Raw genomic sequence first — 23,964 nt, forward strand, 5'->3', positions numbered from 1 at the left:
TTTTCATCAGGGAAGAAAATTTTACTCTGAATTCCCTAACACATGTGTGTGTGTGTGCTCAGTCGCTCAGTCATGTATGACTCTTTGCTACCCCATGGACTATAGCCTGCCAGCCTTCTCTGTCCATGGGCTTTTTCAGGCAAGAATACTAGAACCAGATGCCATTTCCTTCTCCAGGGAATCTTCCTGATCCAAGGATCAAACCCCCAACTCCTGCACTGGCAGGCAGGTTCTTTATCATTGAACCACCAGGGAAGCCCCACTTCCTAACATGCTTTTCTTTAAATCTATTTGGCAGGAATGAGTGGCATGACCACCTGGAGCCATACAGATACTGGGCAAGTGAGTATCTAACATTTTAGCCATTGTCATTGGAGGCTGGCTTTGCCAGGAAGGAAGCAGAAAATAGTAACTGGGCCAACATCCACAGTGTCTGCACACTTACAAAGGTTAGAGCTTGACAGAGCTGGCTCTCATTTCAAGAAGCACGGACCTCTTACCCCATGGCATGCAGAAACACAAGGAAGGAAAGCCCTTTCCCAGATGGGAGCAGTCCATGACTTTGAGCATCAGTGCTCTGCTCCTGAACAAATGAAAGGTGGTCAAGAAGACCAATAATGCTGTGGACCTCGGATTCTCCCTCATGAGTGTGGGTTATTCAACTCCCTCTCCTGAGTGTCACTTGAGTTTGAGGTTTATAGGAAGCTACACAGATCAGCTTTCTTTATGGTCCAATTCTCACATCCATACGTGACTACTGGAAAAACCACAGCTTTGATTAGATGGATCTTTGTCGGCAAAGTAATGTCTCTGCCTTTTAATATGCTGTCTAGGTTGGTCATAGCTTTTCTTCCAAGGAGTAAGCATCTTTTAATTTCATGGCTGCAGTCACCATCTGCAGTGATTTTGGAGCCCAAGAAAATAAAGTCTGTCACTGTTTCCATTGTTTCCCCATCTATTTGCCAAGAAGTGACGGAACCGGATGCCATGATCTTTGTTTTTTGAATGTTGAGTTTTAAGCCAGTTTTTTCACTCTCCTCTTTCACTTTCATCAAGAGGTTCTTCAGTTCTTCTTTGCTTTCTGCCATAAGGGTGGTGTCATCTGCATATCTGAGGTTATTGACATTTCTCCCAGCAATCTTGAGTCCAGCTTGTGCTTCATCCAGTACAGCATTTTACATGATGTACTCTGCATATAAGTTAAATAAGCAGGGTGACAATATACAGCCTTGACAGTATTTGAAACCAGTCCATTGTTCATGCCTGGTTCTAACTGTTGCTTCTTGACTTGCATACACAGGTTTCTCAGGAGGCAGGTAAGGTGGTCTGGTATTCCCATGTCTTTAAGAATTTTCCACAGTTTGTTGTGATCCATAACAGTTTGTTTTTATCCTCAGTTGTAGAAAATCAGTTCTGCTCATCTTCAGGTTGTTCTCAGAGATAGTTCCTGTATATGCATTAACAGTTTTAGTTTTGGTGTGTCTGCAGGAGGAAGTGAGCACAGGGTTCTCCCATTCTATCATCTTGACCTGATCATGCTAGGCTTTTAAGTGTCTTCCAGTCTTATGCCCACTGGGATATACATAGCTTTCCCAACTCTATTCTGCTGTTGGGCCTGTTGGCTTCTCCCTAAGTGGTCCAGATATGTGCTCATACCATACCACATGTATTTTCTTGTACATTATTAGTGAATTCTACCAGTGGCATACTGAAAATTATATGCAATAATCATAAACTAGCTTGGAATTATTTATAACATATTGACTTATATGAACATATAAGTAGATAAATAATGTGGATTTAACATTTTTATTTGCACAGTTCTCAGTCCCCAAGGGCTCCAAGAAACACAGTATTGTGTATAGATATTTTGTGTATATAAACAACAGACACACACACAGACACAATCCTGTCTGGGTATTCAATGATGAAATACAGAAAGAAGGCATAATCCTTATTCTCAGAAGTTTACAATTAAGAAGCAAAAAGGACAAACATACACAGAAAATGCAGAAACAGACTTGGGTTTAAATTCTGGCTCTGAAACTTGTTCCTTGACATCAGGCACACTGAATGATCTCACTGTGCCTCAGTTTCTCACTTGAGAATTAGGGCAGTAATCTGTTGTTGTTCAGTCACTCAGTCGTGTCTGACTCTTTGTGACCCTGTGGACTGCAGCATGCCAGGCTTCCCTGTCCTTCACTATCCCCCAGAATTTGCTCAAACTCATATCCATTGAGTTGGTGATGCCATCCAGACATCTAATTCTCTGTCACCCCCTTCTCCTTTTGCCTTCCATCTTTCCCCGCATCAAGGTCTTTTCCAATGAGCTGTCTCTTCGCATCAGGCGGCCAAAGATGGAACTTCAGCATCAGTCCTTCCAATGAATATTCAGGGTTGATTTCCTTTAAGATTGACTAGTTTGATTTCCTTGCTGTCCAAGGGACTCTCAAGAGTCTTCTCCAACACCACAGTTCAAAAGCATCAATTCTTCGGTCCTCAGCCTTCTTTACGGTCCAACTCTCACATCCATACATGACTACTGGAAAAACCATAGCTTTGACTATATGGACCTTTCCCACATAATTGGTGAGAGATTTGAATAAAAATAGAGTGAAATAACTACCACAATGCTTAACATCCAAAAACACTCAAATACACTCACTCCGTCATTGTCCAGACATTGAAAGAGAGAGACCTGTTGTTTCACTAGCAAGAATGGTTTTCTTGGCTCCAAAAGCCAGTGCTAATCTTTCAAAGATGCTTTAGGAGCACTAAAGTGGTACATATAAAAAAGGGACATCAGGCAGAACCCCCAACCACAGTGGATGCGCCTGATCCTCTCAAATCTAATATGACCTCTATAGGCAACTGATTTATTATATCCGTGCTGGGCAATCAGTTTACTATGTTTGCAGCCATCTCTTGCAAAGCAGATTTCAGAGTCAGCTTTTGCTCTTGATCTCCATTTTCAGTCACCCACACAAGCAGGGAACTTTTGATTTTGGTCTCTAGGCAAAAGAAACCTTTCTTCCCATTCCAATTACTCTCTTCCTGAGGAAGAACACTGTGGAACTGGCTGACCAAATACCAGGACAATTTTTCTCATGTTTGGAGTTCTTTATCTCCATTTCCTCTGGTGCTAACTAGAGTATGGCTTTTCAACCCCTTTGGAGTATAAGCTTTGAGGCTTTGGTTAGTGTTCAAGGAAAAGGAGCAAAATGACTTAACCTGTTTTGATTCTAGGCTGACATTCTCAACGCAGCCCATGGACCAGCATCAGCTGTCTCACTTGGAAGCCTGTTAGAAACACAAACTCTCTCTGGCCATGTTCCAGAGCCAATTAAACCAGAATCTGCTCTTTAACCAGATCCACCGGTGACTCACATGGACATGTTGGGAAGCCCAGCCCAGGTGTGTATATCATTAAGGTAAAGGAGCCTTCCACCTAGTCCAATCTAGCTATCTGAAGCACTACACTGGGATTTAGTGCAAATTTCTATGCGGTTTCACTACATGGTGTATATATATATAATATATACACACCATAATACACCATATATAAGAAGGGGATCTTCCTGACCCAGGGATTGAACCCAGGTCTCCTGCATTGCAGGCAGATTCTTTACTGTCTGAGTCACCAGGGAAGCCCATATATACCATTTAAAATGGTGTGTGTATATATGTATATATATGTGTGTGTATACATATATATGGCATGTGAATACATATATATGATGTGTGTGTGTATATATATGTGGTGTATATACATGAATATGGGATATAGTGTATATATATATATATATTTTTTTTTTTTTTTCCTTTATGAAGCCTTATCCTTGCACTTCCATTTCCCTCTAGGGCTGCTCTGTGAGGAGCTGTCTGTGGTCAGCTGGAGTCAGCTGGCACAGGCTCATGAAAGCAAGCTCTTCATGTTCGCTCCCAACTTCTCATTCAGTGACGACATGTTGGTGGCAAGACACTGGCCATGGTGGGAGTATCTATACAACAGAACCAGGGAGACACTACAAATCAGAGCATTATTCCCCCTAGAGAACTGGCTTACAGCGCCAGTGTAACACGTGTACCTGGTCTAAGTCAGGGTGCTCTCTCGATGGCATGATACTATCACTCCAGCATCTCAATCCTATTGTCCTTTCCAACACACCCTTATTCTTTTCACAGTAGATTAAGTGCTTTTCTTTTTACTCTATGCTCAGTAGAAATAGAGAACAATCAGCTACCACCTAGCATTATCTCACTGAAATGCTATTGCTCTAAAATTTTAATATACATACAAATGATCTGGAGTATCTGTGAGATTTTTTTTTCCATGGCTTCATTCCCTGGATTTTTATTTAGCAGATTTGTATTCGCAGGAGTCTGTGTCTATCTACTCCTGTAGACCTAGGAGTCTGCATTTCAAAAATGCACTCCAAGTTATTTTAATACAGGGGATCTTTAGACAACGTCTTGAAAATGATTCCCTTCTGAGGCACATCCCCAGGGAAGCTGCTCACTACATTCATCTGGCGGGTCTGAGCCCTCCCACCTTCTCCCACTGCTCCCCCCATGTCTGGTATCTCTCTACAGAAATAAAACTCTATCAAACACCTCAACTCTGAACTCAGTTATGTACCCTCAAATTGCAAAGCTTAGTAACCTGTTCACATAGCAATGGATGGTTAAGTAGTGTGAAACCCTTGGATTCACCATCAGAAAATTGAGACCCCATTAGAAAACTGCAGGTAACGGGCTTTCCAAGGGGTATCACCTCCACCTGAAACCAGGGATATATTCTCAGAGCCTTTGGCTCAGGTCTCCCAAGCACGTGGTTATTATCCTAATGCATTTGGAAAATTACATGTCCTCTAATAATAACCCATGGAAGGAATGCACACATAGAAATACAGAGAGAAGAAATGACTTGCCACAGCCCTTTTGAGGATTTAGTGACTGAGTACACTCAGTTGTTATAGCTGATAAAATTATATTTAGTCTACTGGACCTCACTGAATAAAAATCAGGGAATTCTCCATTAAAATGTATGTTACAGGCTCTTGAAAAAGTCAGAAGGTCTGACAACGCTGAGCCCAAATTTCAGTGCAGCAACCATCCAGATCAGAGCAGTGGCAGCTGTGTTTGAAAGAGGCACGCATTCTCCAGTTCTCAGTGGTCCCCCGTGACCCCTACTTTCTGTTTCCCTTACTGACCTTGTCTGTGGAAGCCTGTGAGTTTGCAACCTCAGCTAAGCTTTATTTCTATCCCTGCTTCTCTTCCCCTCTTCTTTTCTAGCTCCTTGCAGAAAGATCCCAGCATAAAATCCTTGGGAATTCTCCTTGCTTTCTGTTGCAAACTGGCCTAAGCCAATCTCATGCTTCACAATTAATGGACTCTTTTGGTATCAACAACTAAAACTCCAAGGTAGGTGAAGTCTGTAACAGAACGTGCATGAATGCCTGGGATCCCATTAAAATACTGATTTTGATTCAGTAGGTCTGGGGTAGGTCTGATTCTGTAGTTCTAACAAACTCCCAGGGAAAAACTATGCTGCTGATTGCATCCATCACAGTTTGAGTAGCAACGTGTAAATTGCTTACAGAAACGTGTACGTTTCTGATCCAAAACTTTGCTCTCAGGTTCTACTAGAAACAGGCCTTAAACCAAAGCCAGCAAAGGGACAAAAGAGGCATAGAACCTGCTCTATAACCTGGATGAACTCCCAGAACTTTGCCCTTTTATTCTGACCATGCCATTGCATAAACCAAAGCTGCAGTGTTCTGGAAGCAGAGATTCTGTTAATTTTAGAGGATGAATCAGGCAATTGCAGAAACAATTGCCAGATGAAGGGCAGTTTCAGAATCAAGCTGTGGGCACCTCTGTGAAGAGTTCAGACTGCTGAGTTCCCTGGATTGCTATGTTCTATGCAAATACAAGAAGGGTTTCCACAATATTTATGAGATTTCTAGAATCCACGTATTTTGAATGGCAGTAATTTCATCACTGTAAACCCATTACATCAACAAAAATATGCTACTATCTGAACCTCTGCCATCAACTGGAGAGAAAGAAAGCTCAGTAGGACTTCTCTAGTGGCACAGTGCATAAGAATCTGCCTGCCAATGCAAAGCAAATGGGTTCAATCCCTGGTCCGAGAAGATTCCACATGCCTGCAAGCAACTAAGCCTGGGTGCCACTGGGCACCACAACTAACTGAGCCCATAGTCCCTAGAGCCTGTGCTCTGCAACATGAGAAGCCCCCACAGTGAAGAAGTCCATGCACCCCAACGAAGAGTAGCCCCCATTCATTGCAACAAGAGAAAGCCCATGTGAAGCACTGAAGATCTAGTGCAACCAAACATAATAAATATATAAAATTCTTAAAAAAAACAGAGAGAGGGCTGGACATTTACAGCAACCAGCCCTGCAGTGACTCAATCTTGTAATGTGTATCCAAAATAGGGCGATTAACAGCACCTATTTTTTATCATTGTCCTTGTACAGACTACAGAGCACACTCTTAGTAAGAAACAGGTGCTCCAAATGGGATTCTGCCCATAATTGGAAGCAGGAGGGATTAATTCTGCATTTGAGAGACACCACTGGGAAGGAGGTGGGGGGAGAACAACCCCCTCAAGCAAGACGCAGACCTTTCCTCGCCTCCTCCCAAGCACGCGCTGTAGGTTCCCTCAGCCAAAGCCCCGGGACCCCCCACTTACTCATTTTTCCAATTTACTTCTATCTGGGCCCTCTTCCCACTACGTCTTCAGCACAGCATACTCTCATGTCACCTCATGAGAAACAGAAAGTAAGAGGCAGAAGCAATGCTAGAGATGGCCGACGCTGGTGGGTTTTCAATCTTAGCCTTGAAAAGCCATTTGCAGACCGAATATCGCCCTGCAGTGCAAACACATAGTTCATGGAAGAAAAAGCTGCTCTCAATGGTGGTGCGGCTGGTGGTGGCGGCAGGCGGGATGTAAGGAAAACTGAAACACAACCTATTCCCACTCTGGCCATCCCCTCAGACTGCTGTCCTTGAAGGGTTTCCAGAGGACACAATTTTTTAACACTAACCTGGGCTTCCCTGGTGGCTCTGTGGTAAAGAGCCTGCCAGCCAATGCAGGAGACCCAGGTTGAGTCCCTAATGGGAGAGGATCCTACAGCCCCAAAGCAACCAAGTTCGTGCCCCACAACTATTGACCCTGTGTTCTAGAGCCCGGGAACCACAACTACTGAAGCCAGTGAGCCCTAGAGCCCATGCTCTGCAACGAGAGAAGCCACCACAATGAGAAGCCACGCACCCCAACAAAGCAGCCCTCACTCATCGCAACTAGAAAAAAAGTCTGCGCAGCAACGAAGACCCAGCACAGTCAACAATAAATAATTTAATAACACCAACCTGATATGAAGGGATTCTTCCATCACTCGTTTTGCAGATGATGAAGCTGAGTTGTTGAAGGAGTAAGCAGTTTTCTGAAGTTCCAGGGTAAGATGGGGCAGAACCCAACTCTCCTTCTGCCAAGGGTCAGGTCACAGGACCAGGCTCTAAGCGAATGAGGAGAAAGTTCACACTCTTGTCCGGAGGCTGATGAAACATGCTGGAGCTTAGTGGGATAACACAAGTCCGAGTTCCAACCTGGCTGTCCATCTCCCGACCCCTCTCCCAGCCAGGGAGCTCATTCCACTATGTTTAAATAATGGGTCAGTTTTTCTGGGTTTCAGATCCATCTCCTCAGTTCCAGATGAAAATGTTTCACTCTGTAATCCGTGGTGTCACCTAAAAATCAAAATAAGGCTTTCTCAGTCTCACTGATGCCATCCAGCCAGTAGAACACACTGTAGCTTGTCATGACCAAGGCGACATGGCTGTTCCCCACCCCAAAGGTGGAATGGCTTCTGACTTTCCTCCTGTGAGTCAGTGCTCTTTTAATCTGTGTCAGATTCACCCCCTTAGCTAATATTGTATCAACCTGCTCATCTCATTCCCCTAAAGCTTCCATTGTTCTCTTGGTCTCCATCTCACTCACTCATAAAAGGAGGTTTTCCTGATGCACATAATTAAACTTTGGTGTTAACTATGGTAGTGCTTATAATCAAGGGTAAATTCTCCCCACGATAAGATGGTAAATACTTTGGGAAATAACTCATGCTTATGTTCTGGACATTGTGGGTATGTCTCCCTCAGGGTTTTCTGTTGCTCTTCTTCACCCTGTTCTCCTCCCATCTTCTCCCTCCTTCCTCCTCTTTCACGCCTCCCCTCTCTTGCTCCTGCCTCCACCCACATTCCTTCTGGGCGAGGGGTTGTTAAGAAGGTATATTTATTAGCCTTTGTATCATCTAAGTATTAACACTGACCCTGTCTACATTCCACTCACCACCATACATAGCACCATTTTATTTGCCAAAATCAAGTGGGTCTATAGCCTGTTCTTTGGCTACAATAACAATAGTGACAGGATGAAGATTAATGATGGCAATAAGGAAAAAGAAACTACAAGGGAGAAATCTTAATAAAAGAAGGAAGAAGAAGAGAAAAAAAGGAAGAAAGGAATTAAAGAAAAGTAACTAAACTATAAGCATATATCTGTAATAATCTGAGTAATTAGCATTAAGAAACTCTTTTCATTATGCACTGTTGTGTGTGTGTGTGTATTTACAGTGAGATCTTAAAAGTACCCTATTATTTTCCCTTATTTCGTGCACGAGGAAATCTAGGTATATTCAAGCCCAATCAGTAAATATAGAGCCAGGATTCAGTGCTAAGGTCTAAATATGGATAGTCTGATTCCAAAGTCTGGCCTCTGAAGACCCAGTGCCTGTGATTCAGGTCTGAGAATGATTATAGCAGAAAAGTCCAGGAATCAGGACTGTACACACTGGTGACTCAGAGATTCAGAGGGGTCCAAAGGCATTATAATACCAGGGATTTCTCCACATCAAGGCCACAGTATGGGGAGGATTCTGAGCCATTAAAAGCAAAGCTATTCCTAATCAGCAATCCAGAGACCACAGTTTTGCAACAAGTTGAGCAACAAGAAGGAAAAAGCCAGAGCAAGGCTTGTGTTAACCTCCCGAGATCATTAAATCAATAGTTTGCTATGTATGAATTTACAAATGAATTAGACTAGCTAGCTGTGTTGTGCTCAGTTGTGTCTGATTCTTTGCAACTTCATGGACTGTAGCCCGCCAGGCTCCTCTGTCCATGCGATTTCCCAGGCAAGAATACTGCCGTGGGTAGCCATTTCCTTCTCCTGTGGATCTTCAGGATCCAGGGATTGAACCCGTCTCCTTTATTGGCAGGTGAATTCTTTACCACTGAGCCATCTCTAGTTTGAAATGCCTGCCTATTTTAGGAGGCTGAAGCCAATTTGTTTTCTTTTTTAAAAAAATCACTTCATAAACTCTGGAGGTTGTTTCACTGCAACTGCTGTCTTACTGCTGTATTTCAGTCACTGGTTACTCACAAGTGGATCATCCACTTTGTGTACTGATTCTGGCAAGTTTTTAATACCAGTGTGACTTTTTCAGGCAAACCACTGCTCCTCTCTCCTTTATCTACTGCCCTGCTATGGACAATAGTTAATTTTATATGAGTTTTTTTTCAGATATCAGTCAAACAAACCTCTGTTTATTTTGAATTATCTACGTACAATTCCTCCTCCTTTACCAACCCCCAAGCAGAGAAGGGTTGATGGACAGCTAGGCTATCATGCTTTAAAGTAGACCTCTATCACATAGGAATAAGGTTCACTTAAAATTTGAAGAAATGCAATCACACCTCTCCAGGAAGGTACCCTACTCTTTATCGACTCTTTTCACCACTAATGAACAGTTCCTTTCAGAATGTTTAAGAACTAAACATCTGGCCTTCATCCTGGATGAAGGGATAGTATCAAAACATAAACAAGAGGGTTTCCCTGGCTGCCCAGAGGTTAAGGCTTTGTCTTCCAATACATGGGGTGCACATTTGATGCCTGGTGGGGAAGATAAGATCCCACTTGCCTTGTGGCCAAAGGAAATTAATTCTTTGTCATTTGTTTCATTTGCTATTATTTTCTCCCATTCTGAGGGTTGTCTTTTCACATTGCTTATAGTTTCCTTTGCTGTGCAAAAGCTTTTAAGTTTAATAATGTCCCACTTGTTTACTTTTGTTTTTATTTCCATTACTCTAACAGGTGGGTCATAGAGGATCTTGCTTTATGTCATCAAGTGTTCTGCCTATGTTTTCCTCTAAGATTTTTATAGTTTCTGGTCTTACATTTAGGTCTTTAATCCATTTTGAGTTTATCTTTGTGTATGGTGTTAAGAAGTGTTCTAATTTCATTCTTTTACATGTAGCTCTGGAAAATTCTTAAAGAGATGAGACTACCACCACCTGATCTGTCTCCTGAGAAACCTGTATGCAGGTCAGGAAGCAACAGTTAGAACTGGACATGGAACAACAGACTGGTTCCAAACAGGAAAAGGAGTACGTCAAGGCTGCATATTGTCACCCTGCTTATTTAACTTATATGCAGAGTACATCATGAGAAATGCTGGGCTGGAAGAAACACAAGCTGGAATCAAGATTGCTGGGAGAAATATCAATAACCTCAGATACGCAGATGACACCACCCTTATGGCAGAAAGTGAAGAACTAAAGAGCTTCTTGATGAAAGTGAGAGAGGAGAGTGAAAAAGTTGGCTTAAAGCTCAACATTCAGAAAACTAAGATCATGGCATCTGGTCCCATCACTTCATGGCAAATAGATGGGGAAACAGTGGAAACAGTGACAGACTTTATTTTCTTGGGCTCCAGAATCACTGCTGATGGTGACTGCAGCCATGAAATTAAAAGACACTTGCTCCTTGGAAGAAAAGCTATGACCAACCTAGACAGCATATTAAAAAGCAGAGACATTACTTTACCAACCATAGTCAAAGCTATGGGTTTTCCAGTAGTCATGTATGGATATGAGAGTTGGACTATAAAGAAAGCTGAGCGCTGAAGAATTGATGCTTTTGAACTGTAGTGTTGGAGAAGACTCTTGAGAGTCCCTTGGACTGCAAGGAGATCCAAACAGTCCATCCTAAAGGAGATCAGTCCTGGATATTCATTGGAAGGACTGATGCTGAAAATGAAACTCCAATACTTTGACCACCTGATGTGAAGAACTGACTCATCTGAAAAGACTCTGATGCTGGGAAAGATTGAAGGTGGGAGGAGAAGGGGACGACAGAGGATGAGATGGTTGGATGGCATCACTGACTCAATGGACATGAGTTTGGGTAAACTCCGGAAGTTGGTGATGGACAGGGAGGCCTGGCGTGCTGCAGTCCATGGGGTTGCAAAGAGTCAGACATGACTGAGCAACTGAACTGAAATGAACATGGAGCTGTCCAGTTTCCCCAGCACCATTTCTTGAAGAGGCTATCTTTGTCCCATTGTATATTCTTGCCTCCTTTGTCAAAAATAAGGTACCCACAGGTGCATAGGTTTATTTCTGGGCTTTCTATCTTGTTCCATTGGTCTATGTTTCTGTTTTTGTGCCAGTACCATACTGTCTTGATGACTGTAGCTTTGTAGTATAATCTGAAGTCAGGAAGGTTGATACCTCCAGCTCCATTCTTCTTTCTCAAGACTGCTTTGGCTATTCGCAGTCTTTTGTGTTTCCATACAAAATGTGAAATTTTTGTTCTAGTTCTATGAAAAATGCTATTGGTAATTTGATACGGATCACATTGAATCTGTAGATTGCATTTGGTAGTACAGTCATTTTCACAATATTGATTCTTCTTACCCAGGAACATGGAATATCTCTCCATCTGTTTACGTCATCTTTGACTTCTTTCATCAGTACCTTATAATTTTCTGTGTACAGTTCTTTTTTCTCCTTATTTAAGTTTATTCCTAGATATTTTATTCTTTTTGTTGCAATGGTGAATGGGATTGATTCCTTAATTTCTCTTTCTGATTTTTCATTGTTAGTATACAGAAATGCAAGTGATTTCTATGCATTGATTTTGCATCCTGTGACTTTGCTAAATTCACTGATTAGCTCGAGTAATTTTCTGATAGTATCTTTAGGTTTTTTTATGTACAGTATCATGTCATCTGCAAACAGTGAGAGCTTTACTTCTTCTTTTCTGATCTGGATTCCTTTTATTTCTTTTTCTTCTCTGATTGCTGTAGCTAAGACTTCCAGAGCTATGTTGAATAACAGTGGTGAAAGTGGACACCCTTGTCTTGTTCCTGATCTTAAGGGGAATGCTTTCAGTTTTTCACCATTAAGAATAATGTTTGCTGTAGGCTTATCATATATGGCCTTTACTATGTTGAGGTAGGTTCCTTCTATGCCCATTTTTGGAAGAGTTTTAATCATAAATTGGTGCTAAATTTTGTCAAAGGTTTTTTCTGCATCTATTGAGATTATCATTCGGTTTTTATCTTAGCCTTCTTTTCATAAGAGAACATGACATGTAATAAAGGACAAAGGCTTTCTGAGGGTCTCCTACTTTCTTGGGAGGCATGTCCTTAGGAAAAGTTGATCTAACCTTGCCCCTCAATATTCTCAACTATTCAAGAAGGCTTTCACCCAAAGTCTCCAAAATATTCATAAATGAATAAGTTAATAACATTTATTCTCTGTATTCAATACCCAACTTCTGATGGGTCCAGTTTCTATAACCTTGCTAGACTTCAGTAGCAGGTCTCTGTTGAACCATTTCCTCCAATGCAGAAATCCTCATTCAGATCTGTGACACTTGACTTCAATGGAACAATCAGTATTGTGAAAATAACTATACTACCCAAAGTAATCTATAGATTCAGTGCAATCCCTATCAAATTACCAATGGCATTTTTCACAGAACTGGGATAAAAAAAATTTAGGGCTTCCCTGGTGGCTCAGTGGTAGAGAATCCACCTGCCAATGCAGGAGATACAGATTCAGTCCCCGGTCCAAGAAGATCCCACATGCCAAGGAGCAACTAATCCTGTGCACCGTAACTACCGAGCCTGAGCTCTAGAGCCTGGGAGCTGCAACTACTGAGCCCAAGAGTTGCAACTACTAAAGCCCACATGCCCTAAAGCCCATGCTCTACAACAAGAGAAGCCACCACAATGAGAAGCCTGAGCACGCAGTGAAGAGTAGCCCTGCTCTCCAAAACGAGAGAAAAGCCCATGCAGCAATGAAGACTCAGCACAGACAAAAATAAAATAAATACATATTTTTTTTTCAATTTTACAATTGGTATGAAAACACAAAAGACCCCGATTAGCCAAACCACTCTTCAGAAATAAAAACAGAGCTGGAGGAATCAAGCTCCTTGGCTTAAGACCATACTACAAAGTTACAGTAATCAAGACATTTATAGTACCAGCATAAAAACAGAAATATAGATCAGTGGAACAGGATAGAAATCTCTTAGATAAACTCACACACCTATGGATATCTTATATTTTCCAAAAGAGGTAAAAATATACAATGGAGAAAAAACAGCCTCTTCAATAAGAGGTGCTGGGAAAACTGGACAGCTACATGTAAAAGAATGAAATTAGAACACTTCCTAACACCATACACAAAAACAATTTCAAAATGGATGAAGGACCTTATTACATATGGCCAGATACTATAAAACTTTTAGAAGAAAACTTGGGCAAAACACTGACATAAATTGCAGCAAGATCCTTTTTGACTTACCTCCTAGAGTAATGAAAATAAAAACAAAAATACACTTCAGTCAGATAATATCCAGTCATCCAGTCACCCAACTGCCTCCTTAGACAAAGTACAATTTCATCTCTCACGTTCTCATTGATCTTTCATATACTACCAGGACTACTATTATTAAAGACGGCTAACACTCATCGGGTCACACATTCTTCTAATCATCTTCCATTTAATTAATAACTCCTTTAATCCTCACAACAACCCCATGAAGCAGTGACTGTTATTAACACCCAGCAGTCAAAGGAGAAGGAATCGTCATCCTGAATCATTCAAGCTTTTATCTCGCTGAAGTTTCTCAGCAACCTTTGGCTGCTGGCTTTGGCATCTGTGAGGGCCTTTGAAATTAGCAAGGGAAGTGGGGGAAGGGGGGCTGCCCAGGTTCACAGGGAAAAAATGCTAGGCCTCCTTCTAAGTTCCCTGTAAGAAGAGGCTGCCCAGCTGCTACTCAGGGCTCCTGTGTCCTTTCAGCACTGACAGAGGTAGCAGCTGTTCCTCACTGGCCTTGCATAAATCTAAATCTGCTGCAGAACACTGCCGGCCTCCCTCCTGCTACACTGGAATCTTCTTTCCCTGGTGAGATGTCTTAAAGACTGAAATGTCCTTCTGTTCTGGAATGTCAACAAAAGAGGCTGCCTGCTTCGATTTTCTTGTTCTTTTTCCCAAACACTCTGAGGAAACTGGATGCATCAGCCTCACCTGCAGGTGGGGAGTTGGGGTGGGGTGGTGAAAGAGAATGCCTTGAGTAGACATCTGGATGTGCTGGAGGTACCGGGTCCAGGAGATGATGTCTTTCTACAAAGGAGATAAAAATGCACTGCAAGGGAGCTGTTCCCAGCTTTGCTCTTTAGCTGGTTCTGTGCTCTTATTACTTGGGGATGAATTTTCAGGCTCGAGTGAGAGAAAAGGGACTGGTTGTTGTCATCCATTCACACAGGGCCCTGGGGACCCAGTCTTAGCAAGCCTAGCCTAATGAGGCTGCAAGATGACCTACCCTTTATGTTTACTCCCTCAAGATAACACTGGCTGCTGCTCTCCTGCCAGTTAAGGCAACTCTATCAGTTACATTACTTTTGCAACAAGAAGGGTCAGAAATTTTTCAAAAGTGACATAAATTTCACCTTTAGCACTGTTCAAGGGGACTGATTTTTCTTTCTCAAAAAAAAAAAAATGTTTTCAGTGGTTTGGAAGTTTCTTAATCTCAGCAGTTTCCAAGTCAAGCTGAGACGAGTTCACCTGTTTGGTCACTACAGTCAACAGCTGTAAATATGCACCCTGCTTAATAAAGCAGTGGGTCTCTCTCTCCTCACAGAAGCACAGATGTCAGACTTTGGTGAAGGAAGTCTCTTCCTGCAGTGCCAGCGCTGATTTATCTTATCTTCTTAGAAATCAAGGACCAGTAGCAACTCTGAGCTCTTTAGATTTAAGCATCTCTTCTTTCGATCTTCCCTAGATTCTTCACTAGAGGTTGATATCTACTAACACTTCAGTGTACCAGAGGAGGCTGCTATTTAAAGGAATCCTCACAAACACTTCAAAAAATGAAGGAATTCTTGCTGATGCCAAAAAATCTCTTCATAATTTGTTTGCTTTGTTAGTTTGGATTTAGTTCAATAAATCTTTGACATTACTGGGATATAATCAGAGATCTTCAAGACTTTCCAAATGTAAAAGGGTCATTATAACATACTCTTTGCTTCTGGCCCCAATAAAATTTACCAAAATATGACTAAATAGTTTAAGTGACACTTTTTTTTAATATAGCATATTCTACTTTTTAATTTATTCCAGACTTCTATGTTGTAGATAAGAACCAGTTATCAATTGCATAGGCCTATTCAATGCTTGCCTGTATGCTCAGTCACTTCAGTCATGTCCGACTCTTTGCAACCCCATGGACTGTAGCACACCAGGCTCCTCAGTCCATGGGATTTCTCAAGCAAGAATACTGGAGTGAGTTGGTTTCCTCTTTCAGGGGATCTTCCCTGACCCAGGGATGGAACCTGCAGCCCCTATGGCTCCTGCTTTGCAGGCAGATTCTTTACCACTGAGCCACCAGGGAAGCCCAGACCTATTCAATACCTTTTAAAAAATGTTATCCATGCTCCTAATTTTTTAATGAATTTTTATTTTTATCAAAGAAATATATAAACATTGTTGAAAAGCCAAATTGTAGGAAAGGGCTTATAAAAGAAAATAGCTGTTCTGCTTCTCAATAGCAACTACTTTTGATTCACTTAGGTGTATTTTTCTAGACTATACCTCCTTAGGAGAAGGCAATGGCACCCCACTCCAGTACTCTTGCCTGGAAGGTCCCATGGACGGAGGAGCCTGGTAGGCTACAGTCCAAGGGGTCGCTAAGAGTCGGACATGACTGAGTGACTTCACTTTCACTTTTCCCATTCATGCACTGGAGAAGGAAATGGCAACCCACTCCAGTATTCTTGCCTGGAGAATCCCAGGGACGGCGGAGCCTGGTGGGCTGCCATCTATGGGGTCGCACAGAGTCAGACACAACTGAAGCGACTTAGCAGCAGCAGCAGCAGCAGCAGCATACCTCCTTAATTTCAAAATGTACTGATTTTATCTTTTCATGCATCAATTTGAGATACTGACTACTTACATTCCAGTAGATAAAGGTCCGCTCCAGTCCTTGCAGACACTAACACACAAAGTTTCACTTACATGTCTGTCCTTCAAAAATATTTCTGTCCACATTTTTTGGTTAAGTCAGAGTGTGTGTTTATATGTTATGACTACAAGAATATTGTTCTCTGTTAAGCAAAGTTACCTTTCTTTTATAACTTTTTATTTTTCCTGGAGTTTATGTTGTCTTTTTTAAAAATTAATTTTCTTATGTGTCAATCAGTAACTCTTCCTTACACCCCTCCCCGAACGGACACACACACACACACACAAACACACACACACAATTCTCCACAAAGTCAAATGCATTTGACTGCAAACTTGGTTTGCATGAGAGTTTATCAGGGGCTTCCCAGGTGGTGCTAGTGGTAAAGAACCCATCTGCCAATCCAGGAGACATAAGACACATGGGCTCAATCCCTGGGCCGGGAAGATCCCCTGGAGGAGATCATGGCAACCCACTCCAGTATTCTTGCCTGGAGAATCCCCACGGACAGGGGTGCCTGGAAGGCTACAGTCCATAGGGTCATAAAGAGTTGGACACGACCAAAGTGACTTAGCACACATGCATGTTTCGTCAGCTCCAACCCTTTCCCAGACCCCTCACCTTCTTTCCCAAATCTGAGCAGTTGTCTTCTAGGCCAGCTCTCTTGATATTAAGGGACCTCTTTTCATCTCATCTTTATATTCAATGGTCTGTTTCTTGATTTCACATTTTGAGCTTTCCTCATTTACTACCTTGTTTAGTAAGAGCATATCTTCCAGTACCACTCTACATAACAGAGCCTGAGAGGGAAAATTTCTGAGTCCTTGCATATCTGAAAATATTTTTAATGCTACTCTCTCATTTGACCGAGACCTAGAAGTACTTGGAATGTGAAAGTGAAGACATGCTTCCTCAAGAATGTTTATGAATCCTTTTGTTGTCTTCTGGTCCAACTTCATTCTGATTTTAGGATCTTCTCTGTATATCTGGTATCTGAAATTTATCATACTGTATTTGGTGTAGCTTTTCTTTTATTAACTGTGTTAGGCATTGAATGAGCCAGTTTAATCTGGTAATTGATGTTTGTTCAGTGCTGGGCAAATTTTTGGTATTACCACTTAATTTCTCCCTTTTCTTCTGGAATTTCTACATGTTGAAATTTTTTATTATACTGGATTTCTAATTTTCTTATATTTTTCTTGAATTTTCTTATTGTATTTTTATTGTCTTCTAGAGTATTTCCTCAATTTTATTTTCAAAACTTTGATTTAAATTTTTAATTTTAGCAACCATGTTCTTTTTTCCATTGATTTTTCCTGTCCCAAAGCAGGGGAGCAATATATCATTATATCTCCCTGAGGTCAATTTGTGTGTATTTTCTTCCAGCATTTCTTTTTCCACTCATGTCACTCTCATCCCAGGTCCTTTCTTCTGGTTGTTATTTTGGCCTCAGTCTTTCATACTGAAGATTTTCCTCAAATATCAGGCAATATTTGGAAGAGGTACTAAAATTCCAATTTTGTGTGAGTAACTGGGGCTTGTTGACTGGCAGTCTTTATCATAGGGTGACTGAGCAGTGAACTGGACGTAAACATTACAGGATCTTTAAGTACCAATATCTGCAAGTCTCTTCTCTATAGCTGTTTAGTTTCTTTGCTGGCAAATCCTTGCATCTCTTACTTGTCTGTACACCAGGCTGTGGAGATGTGAGGACTGGGCCCCTCCGTTCTGCAAGCTTTCACTTAGTTCCTCCACCCCCATTTTCAGCCTCACCCTCACCCACTTTTTCTGCTATACATGGTTCCATTTTGTGGTTCAGTTCCATCACAGGTTCTGATCCTGAGATTAAGTTTTTCCAAGAAATAAACTTTCGTGTGAATGTGTATGTATGTGTGTGTGTTGGGTATGTGTGTGCGTTGGGGCAGGTGGGGGAAGAAAACACCTGGCTCTGAGGACTGGAAAAAGACCTGGGAATCCAGATGCATAGTACAATGTCTCCTGCGGCCAGTCCTCGCCCACACTCAGTCCTTGCCTCTCTCCTGCTTCCAAAGATGCTGGCCGTCTAACTCATGCAGTTCCTGCATCTGCAGGCACCCAGCACATAACTACCTCTACTATGCTGTCAGTCACTGCTCCTTCATCCAGTCACATTTCCCAAGTAATTGTTACCATCTTTTGCCTCCTATTGCCTCTTGTTTTGTTCTCTTGGTTCTTATTAGTTTCCACTTTATAAATTTCCTTCCTCAGCCTCAGTAACTGTTCAAGCAGGAGAGAAGATACACACTTACACGTAATCATCCACATTTACCTGAAGTCCTCTTGACTCTCTCTACATTGCCGTTTCCAATCCAGCAAACGGTATACATTTCAGGACTTCTTGTTTCCAACAAAGGAATCAAGTCATGATTCTATCTTAAGAGCTGTTGTTCTTCTACAACAAAACTCCACTATCATGTGCTTGCTGGGCTGGCAGTTAAGTTCACTCAGCAGATAAATAACTTACACTTTGCAGGAAAAAATTAAAATGTGGGTCTCAGCAAAAGGGCAGAGCATTGTATCAGGAATTTTTAGGAGTTTTCTGAGTGGTGAACACCTCTGAGGTGACTCCCCAAATACCATTCTGCAGGCCCAGTTCAGAGATGAAGGCAGGAGGAGGAACTCAGTTACTATTTGTTTTCTCTACATCAAGTGAGATGGCATTTGATGATATGTGTGAAATACACTGAGCCGCCGAAATACCAGTGTGTATGGAGGTGAGACAAGCTTGTTAAGGGCTTGTAATACATTCACATTCACACACACACACAAATGCACATATTTGTCCTAGGTCCTGATAAATAAAGGGTACACAGGAAGCTGGTTTTTGTTCCCGGTACTTCTGGGGTGGGGGGCGTCTCCCAGGTGGTGCTTGTGGTAAAGAACCCACCCACCAATGCAAGAGACTCAAGAGATGCAAGAGGCACAGGTTCAATGCCTGGGTTGGGAAGATCCCTTGAAGGAGAGCATGGCAACCCACTCCATTATTCTTGCCTGGAGAATCCCATGAACAGAAGAGCCTGGCAGGCTATACAGTTCATAGGGTCACAAAGAGTCGGACAGGACTGAAGTGACTAAGCAGGCATGCACGCACTTCTAAGAGGGAGGGTCCCTTTAAAAGACAAGGCACTTATCTACCCGGGGGCCTGTCAGTTCTGTCTCCGTGGCTCTTAACCTTGTCTCTAGACATCTTTCCTGACTGTTGTTCACCTGGAAGGTGTCCTTACCAAATGGGACTACATTTGCTTTCTACACCTTCTTCCTCTGCCAAACAAAGACACAGCTGCAATCAATAACAGACTGCTTCCAACTTCTGATGCGAAGCAGGCTTCCAGATGACGAGGGGCTTCAAAACCAAGCGCCATGAAGAATATTTAGAGCCCTTTAGTGGAGGAGAAAGCCCGTGTGCTGCTCAACCATCAGAGACCTGCTATCTCTTCCAGCTCTTTCCCTGGCTGCATTCCAGCATCACGGCTACACCTGGAGCCAAGGGCAGCTGGGAGAAGTGGAGAGAACTGCAAACAGGAGCCTATGCCATCAGTGGGATGTTTAGAAAACTCGCCTTGACTGCTGCTTCAGAGGATTCTATCTCATTTGTAATAAATCTTGTCTATTTATTCTAATGAATAGTCTTTCAGAAAGAAATTGGAATTGTTCTTTTTAAAAAAATTTTAATTAATTTATTTTTATTATTTGTGGCTGCACTGAGTCTTTGCTGTTGCACGTGGGCCTTTCTCTAGTGGCAGCGAGTGGAGGCTACTCTGTAGTTTTGGTGTGTGGGCTTCTCACTGCGGCGGCTTCTCTTACGGTGGAGCACGGGTTCTAGAACTTGGGCTCAGTAGTTGTGGCCCATGGGCTTAGTTGCTCCACAGCATGTGGGATCTTTCCGTACCAGGGATTGAACCTGTGTCACCTACATTGCAAGGCAGACTCTTAACCACTGGAAAGCCTGGGAAGCCTGGATTATTCTTTTTGGGGGGAGGGGGGATTGTTCTTTTTATTTGCAGTTATCAAAGTGGGAGACAATGAATGTAATCCAGTGCTGACATTAAGAAGAACTTTCAATTGAACACCAAGAGTTGAGATGGAAGCTCCTGGAAGCCAGGAGCTGGGGGAGAAAGGGAGAGACCTTGTCATTCCCTCAAATGGCCAATATCAGGTCTGTTTTATAGAACATCCATCATAAAAAGCTTCACAGAAAAGTTTTTTTTCTCTGTCTCCAATCTTGGTGAAAGATGTCTTTTTTTAACAATAGTTTCAGTTGCCAGGCATTCAAACGGGATGATACATTATGGCACTACTGCATTACTGATTCAGACTGAGTCAACAACAGCTTGTTGAAGCATCTGATTCTGCATACAGAACGCAGCACCCTGAACTCTGTACTTTGAGCAAGCAGGGATCTGTTCCTTTGTTTATCAACATTAGGTCACTCTGAGGTGCAGTACCAAGGGCTCCATTGTAAGCCATGTTTAGTAGCTCCTGAGACAGCCTGGAAATTAACTGGTCAATTAGACAAACAGCCTGGATGTACATCTAATTGACAATGAATACATTTTGATACTATATCTGCTTAGCAGATTATCTAAAAATTGCTTTATGCATTGGATGGCTCCAAATTGTTACGTGGACATCTGTTTTTGTTGGCCACACATGTCATTTACAATGACAATTTTATCATTAACTGAAATCATGGCTTTGCTCACCTTATTAGTCTGTAAACTTCTAACTTTCATATAAATATCTGGTACATTGTGTGTGGGTGTGAGAGAGATTTCTGGGGTGAAAGATTTCTTATGAAATGTGTCCTTCTATTGGTTCACCCAGATGAATGTAGTTGTCCTTGCTGTACATATATATGTGGTGGTGATGGTTTAGTCGCTAAATTGTGTCCAAGTCTTAACGATCCTACGGACTGTGGTCTGCCATGCTCCTCTGTCTACGGAATTTCCCAGGAAAGAATACTGAAGTGGTTTGCCATTTCCTTTTCCAGGGGATCTTCCCAACCCAGGGATCGAACCCGCATCTCCTGCTTGGCAGGCAGATACTTTACCACTGAGCCATTTGGTAAATATACATATTTTGCCTAAATGACTCATTTAAAACTGACTCTGAAGCAGCAGGGAATTCCTGTCCTCATCTGTGTGCCTAGGCTCTGACAATTTAAAGCTAATTCAAGTTTTCCTGGTGAAGCTATCATGTGTTTGTGCAGCAGTCTTGAGATCCCAGAGAAGATCATCAGATAAATTCATATTAACAGACATTCTACAAAATATCTGCTCACAACTCCTCAAAAACTGTCAAGGTCATCAAAAGCAAGTGAAGTCTGAGAAACTGCAAAGTCTAGAAGAGCCTAAGGAGACATGATAACTAAATGAAATATGGTATTTGGGGTAGGATGCTGAGACAGAAAAAAGATATAAGGCAAAAACTCAAGAAATATAAAAAAGTTATGAAAAGTTACTGAATAATAATGTGCCCATACTGGTTCATTAGCTATGATAAGTGTATCATACTACACAAATGTATGAAGCTAACATAGGATGTTAACAGCAGAGGAAACTGAGTTCAAGATGTCAAGGAACTTTCTGTCGTATCCTTACAACTTTGCTTAACTCTAAAAGTATTCTAAAACAAGTTTTAAAAAGAGCTCTCATAAAGAGGCATTCCTTTTGAAAGAGACACTCATCTCCAGGTAAAAACTATGAGTCTCTGATTTTTGTGCTGTTGTTGAGAGTACACACTTGGTCTTAAATCACTTTGGCCAAGTTACTTAATTCCTTGGAAGCTCCGTCTCCTTATCTATCGAATGGGAGAAACCATGTTGACCAAGCAGACACCTCCAGAGAATCTATGAGACAAAGTTCAAAAATGCTACCACAGTGCCTGCAAGTAGAACGTGTCCACAGAAACAGCACAGGACCCTACGGGGCCTTCCCGGGACAGACCCCTCCCCAACATTCTCTGCTGTAGGTCTTCTCTGAAGCACCTAGACAACAGTATATGATGCACATATTCTGAGTTGTTTTATTGATGCTAAAACCACTACCAACAGAAGAAATTAACTACTTGATGATCATGAGCAGGTAGCCCCCAGACCTGCTGGTGCCTAAGGCTAGATAATGTTAACTCCTGTGACACAGCCCTGTTATCTCACCATCAACCAATCAGAGAACTGCGCACAAGCTGCTCACACACCCTGAGATCCTGCTCCCTCACTTTGTTTTTAATAATGCTTTGCTGAAACCCATCAGAGAATTCAGCCTTTTTTGAGCACTTACTGTCCTGAACTCCTTGCTTGGTGCAGTGCAATAAATATTGCAATTTCCTTCACCACAACCCAGTGTCAGTAGACTGGCTTTACTGCTCAGGTGAGGAGACCCAAGTTTGGTTCCGTAACAGAAACAGCAGCTGTTGTTACAAGTAATAATAAAAGAAGCTTGGATTTTCCCATTGAGCAGCCACAGGCTTCCAGTTGAAGATCTTAAAAAATAGAGTTCCATTTTCTTGCCAACAGAGCTTCAGGGTTGCAAGAAGCTGTCGGAAGCCCGTATGTAGATGAGGATGGCAGGAGGGAGTCTGTGAAGGGAGGGCATTTGTGGAAAGCAGAAGCCTCTGCCAAAATGAAGGGAAGGAAATGGCTTAGAAGCTGCGTATAGATTAGTCACAGATTATTACTTGACTTAAATTCACTGACACATTTCTATGGCAGGTCAGGGTGGTGGGAGCTGAAGGCAGAGATAAGAAGTGGGTAAACAAAGCCGCCCTTGTCTGTTCTTCTTCAAGCATGTCGTTCTCTGCGATGGTCTACTCACCATGCCATGGCCATCGACATGCTTGTAACTGTGATGGGTCATTGATTTTTGCATTCAGTTTGATGCTTGCCTGGTGATTTGTAATTTGAAAATCTATTCTACTCAGAAGGAAGCTACAAATGACTGTCAAACATAACAAATCTTGAACTCTAACTACCCAGAAAACAACAGCCTCTGAAATTGATGACCCGATGGTCAAAGGCATTTTGTCTTCTGTTTCCAAAGCGCCAAGAAACATCAACTCCTTTAAAGGGAGAGTGGATAGATCTTTCATTTTCCTAATCAATTGACAAACATAAGTTCTTCTCAAAAACCTCTGTCTGCCTTTTCTAGAGGTCTTAGGAAGGACAGGGGCTTCCCTGGTGGCTCAGATGGTAAAGAATCTGCCTGCAATGCAGGAGACCTGGGTTTGATCCCTGGCTCGGGAAGACCCACTGGAGGGGGAAATGACAACCCACTCCAGTATTCTTGCCTGGAGAATTCCATGGACGGAGGAGCCTGGTAGGCTGCAGTCCATGAGGTCGCAAAGAATCGGACATGACTGAGTGACTAACACTTTCACTTAGGAAAGACAAAATTATTTTAATGTATCTGGTATAAGATGATTACTCATATGGGTTACACCTCACATTTGGAGACTGACTTACTACACATTTGAACGATCTGCTGTGTCAATAACATACAAAAATCAGTTGTCGGAATCAATATTTCAAAGAGTAAGTCAAAGCCAGTGGACATCTAACAACTACTTCCCCTCATTTTTCTATCGTTAA

At 42.1% G+C, this 23,964-nt stretch overlaps 1 protein-coding gene across 2 annotated transcripts in view; it reads right to left on the reverse strand.

The window, feature by feature from the left end:
* The window catches only part of LOC145511662 (uncharacterized), a 703,222-nt gene that overhangs the window by 593,177 nt on the left and 86,081 nt on the right, over window positions 1-23,964 (reverse strand). For both annotated transcript variants that reach the window (XM_081505273.1, XR_014058034.1), the window contains one exon: window positions 7,400-7,777. In XM_081505273.1, the coding sequence (XP_081361399.1) occupies window positions 7,400-7,422 (23 nt within the window). In that variant the 5' untranslated portion in view covers window positions 7,423-7,777. Of the gene's footprint in view, window positions 1-7,399; window positions 7,778-23,964 lie in introns of those variants that run through there.

This window comes from Giraffa tippelskirchi, chromosome 6 (assembly GCF_054371585.1).
Source record: "Giraffa tippelskirchi isolate mGirTip1 chromosome 6, T2T-mGirTip1v1.2.pri, whole genome shotgun sequence".
NCBI classification, from domain to species: domain Eukaryota; kingdom Metazoa; phylum Chordata; class Mammalia; order Artiodactyla; family Giraffidae; genus Giraffa; species Giraffa tippelskirchi.